The sequence below is a fragment of the Sinocyclocheilus grahami genome, unplaced genomic scaffold (genome assembly GCF_001515645.1).
Source record: "Sinocyclocheilus grahami isolate Dianchi unplaced genomic scaffold, SAMN03320097.WGS_v1.1 scaffold543.1, whole genome shotgun sequence".
NCBI lineage: Eukaryota > Metazoa > Chordata > Actinopteri > Cypriniformes > Cyprinidae > Sinocyclocheilus > Sinocyclocheilus grahami.
In genome coordinates, this window is record NW_015505722.1 from 1555262 (window position 1) to 1556613 (window position 1352).

General features: G+C 47.1%; 1 protein-coding gene across 1 annotated transcript in view; it reads left to right on the plus strand.

Annotated features, from left to right (window-relative positions):
• Positions 1 to 943, plus strand: part of LOC107555715 (histone H4-like) — a 21308-nt gene extending 20365 nt beyond the window's left edge. Inside the window, exon 3 of the mRNA XM_016238593.1 lies at positions 546 to 943. Within this exon, the coding sequence (XP_016094079.1) occupies positions 546 to 860 (315 nt within the window). The 3' untranslated portion in view covers positions 861 to 943. The remainder of the gene's footprint in view (positions 1 to 545) is intronic.
• The last annotated feature ends 409 nt before the right edge of the window (positions 944 to 1352 follow it).

Sequence of the window (1352 nt, forward strand, 5' to 3'; positions counted from 1 at the left end):
TAAATCTGACACATCTCACATCAACATGCTTTTATCATCTTTTTAAGTTTAATGAATGTGCTGGCTAGATTTACTTATTGTAGTCATTATGTCAACAAGGTTTAGCTTAATTAAATCATGGCCACGAATTAAGAACATCGTAATAATCAATAAAACTAGCAATCGGGTATTCATTATTATTTCTTAGCAGTTCTCGCGTTGGCTAAGTAAACTTTGCATCGTTTTAAGGTTAAAAATAAAACTTAATTGAAAATCGGTACAGTTACTCACTCTGATTGCTGTCCGTGTCGTCCATCTTTAGTGATCCAATTCGGTAGGTGGCGCTGTTACAAAAGAATAGGGTCCTAGAACTGCGGTCCTGAAACTGCAGCCTCCGGTTGTGCAGAACATACTATTGGGCCGGGATGACGTCCATCACTGTGACGTCGCGTGGCACCGCCTTTACATGTTTCAACTCGGTCCTGTGAGCAACTGTAAAGCTGCGCTTCCAGCGGCTGGAGGTCAGTTTCGGCTTCTTGTGAGACTAAGATTAATCTGCTACAGCAAACATGTCAGGAAGAGGCAAAGGCGGGAAAGGGCTCGGGAAAGGAGGCGCTAAGCGGCACCGTAAAGTGCTGCGGGATAACATCCAGGGCATCACCAAACCCGCCATCCGCCGTCTGGCGCGCCGCGGCGGCGTCAAGCGCATCTCCGGCCTGATCTACGAGGAGACCCGCGGTGTGCTGAAGGTGTTCCTGGAGAACGTGATCCGCGACGCCGTGACTTACACCGAGCACGCCAAGAGAAAGACGGTCACCGCCATGGACGTGGTGTACGCGCTGAAGCGCCAGGGACGCACTCTGTACGGCTTCGGAGGATAAACCTCTCCAACCTTGCACTCAAAACCCAACGGCTCTTTTCAGAGCCACCCACACTTTCATAACAGAGCGTGCCTTTCAGTGTGCTCTGGTTTTTATATAATCTCTTAACTACTAAAGCTCAGTTTGACTTCAACTCAAACCAGAAACAAGTCTCTCATATACACTTGAAATTGCAAGGGGTTTTAGGGGTCTTTGAGCAATTGAAATGTGTTTTAGGTCGTCGATCTGATCGTAAATCTGGTCTTCATACAGTTAATGAGTAGTTCTTCCATAAATCTCTTTAATGTGTGTAAAAAAGACGCATTAATGCAAAAGCTAACCGAGAGTAATTTTGCGCGGGAAAGTTAGACAAAGAAACTGGAAGTTACTCGGGGGCGGGGCGAGAGGAGGGACTAAACCGTCGAGGCATACGATTGGCTGATGTTCCCGCAAGCCGGTCGTCGTCGTCATAGACATATAAATACCTAGACGCCTCATTGGCCGCTTTGAGCT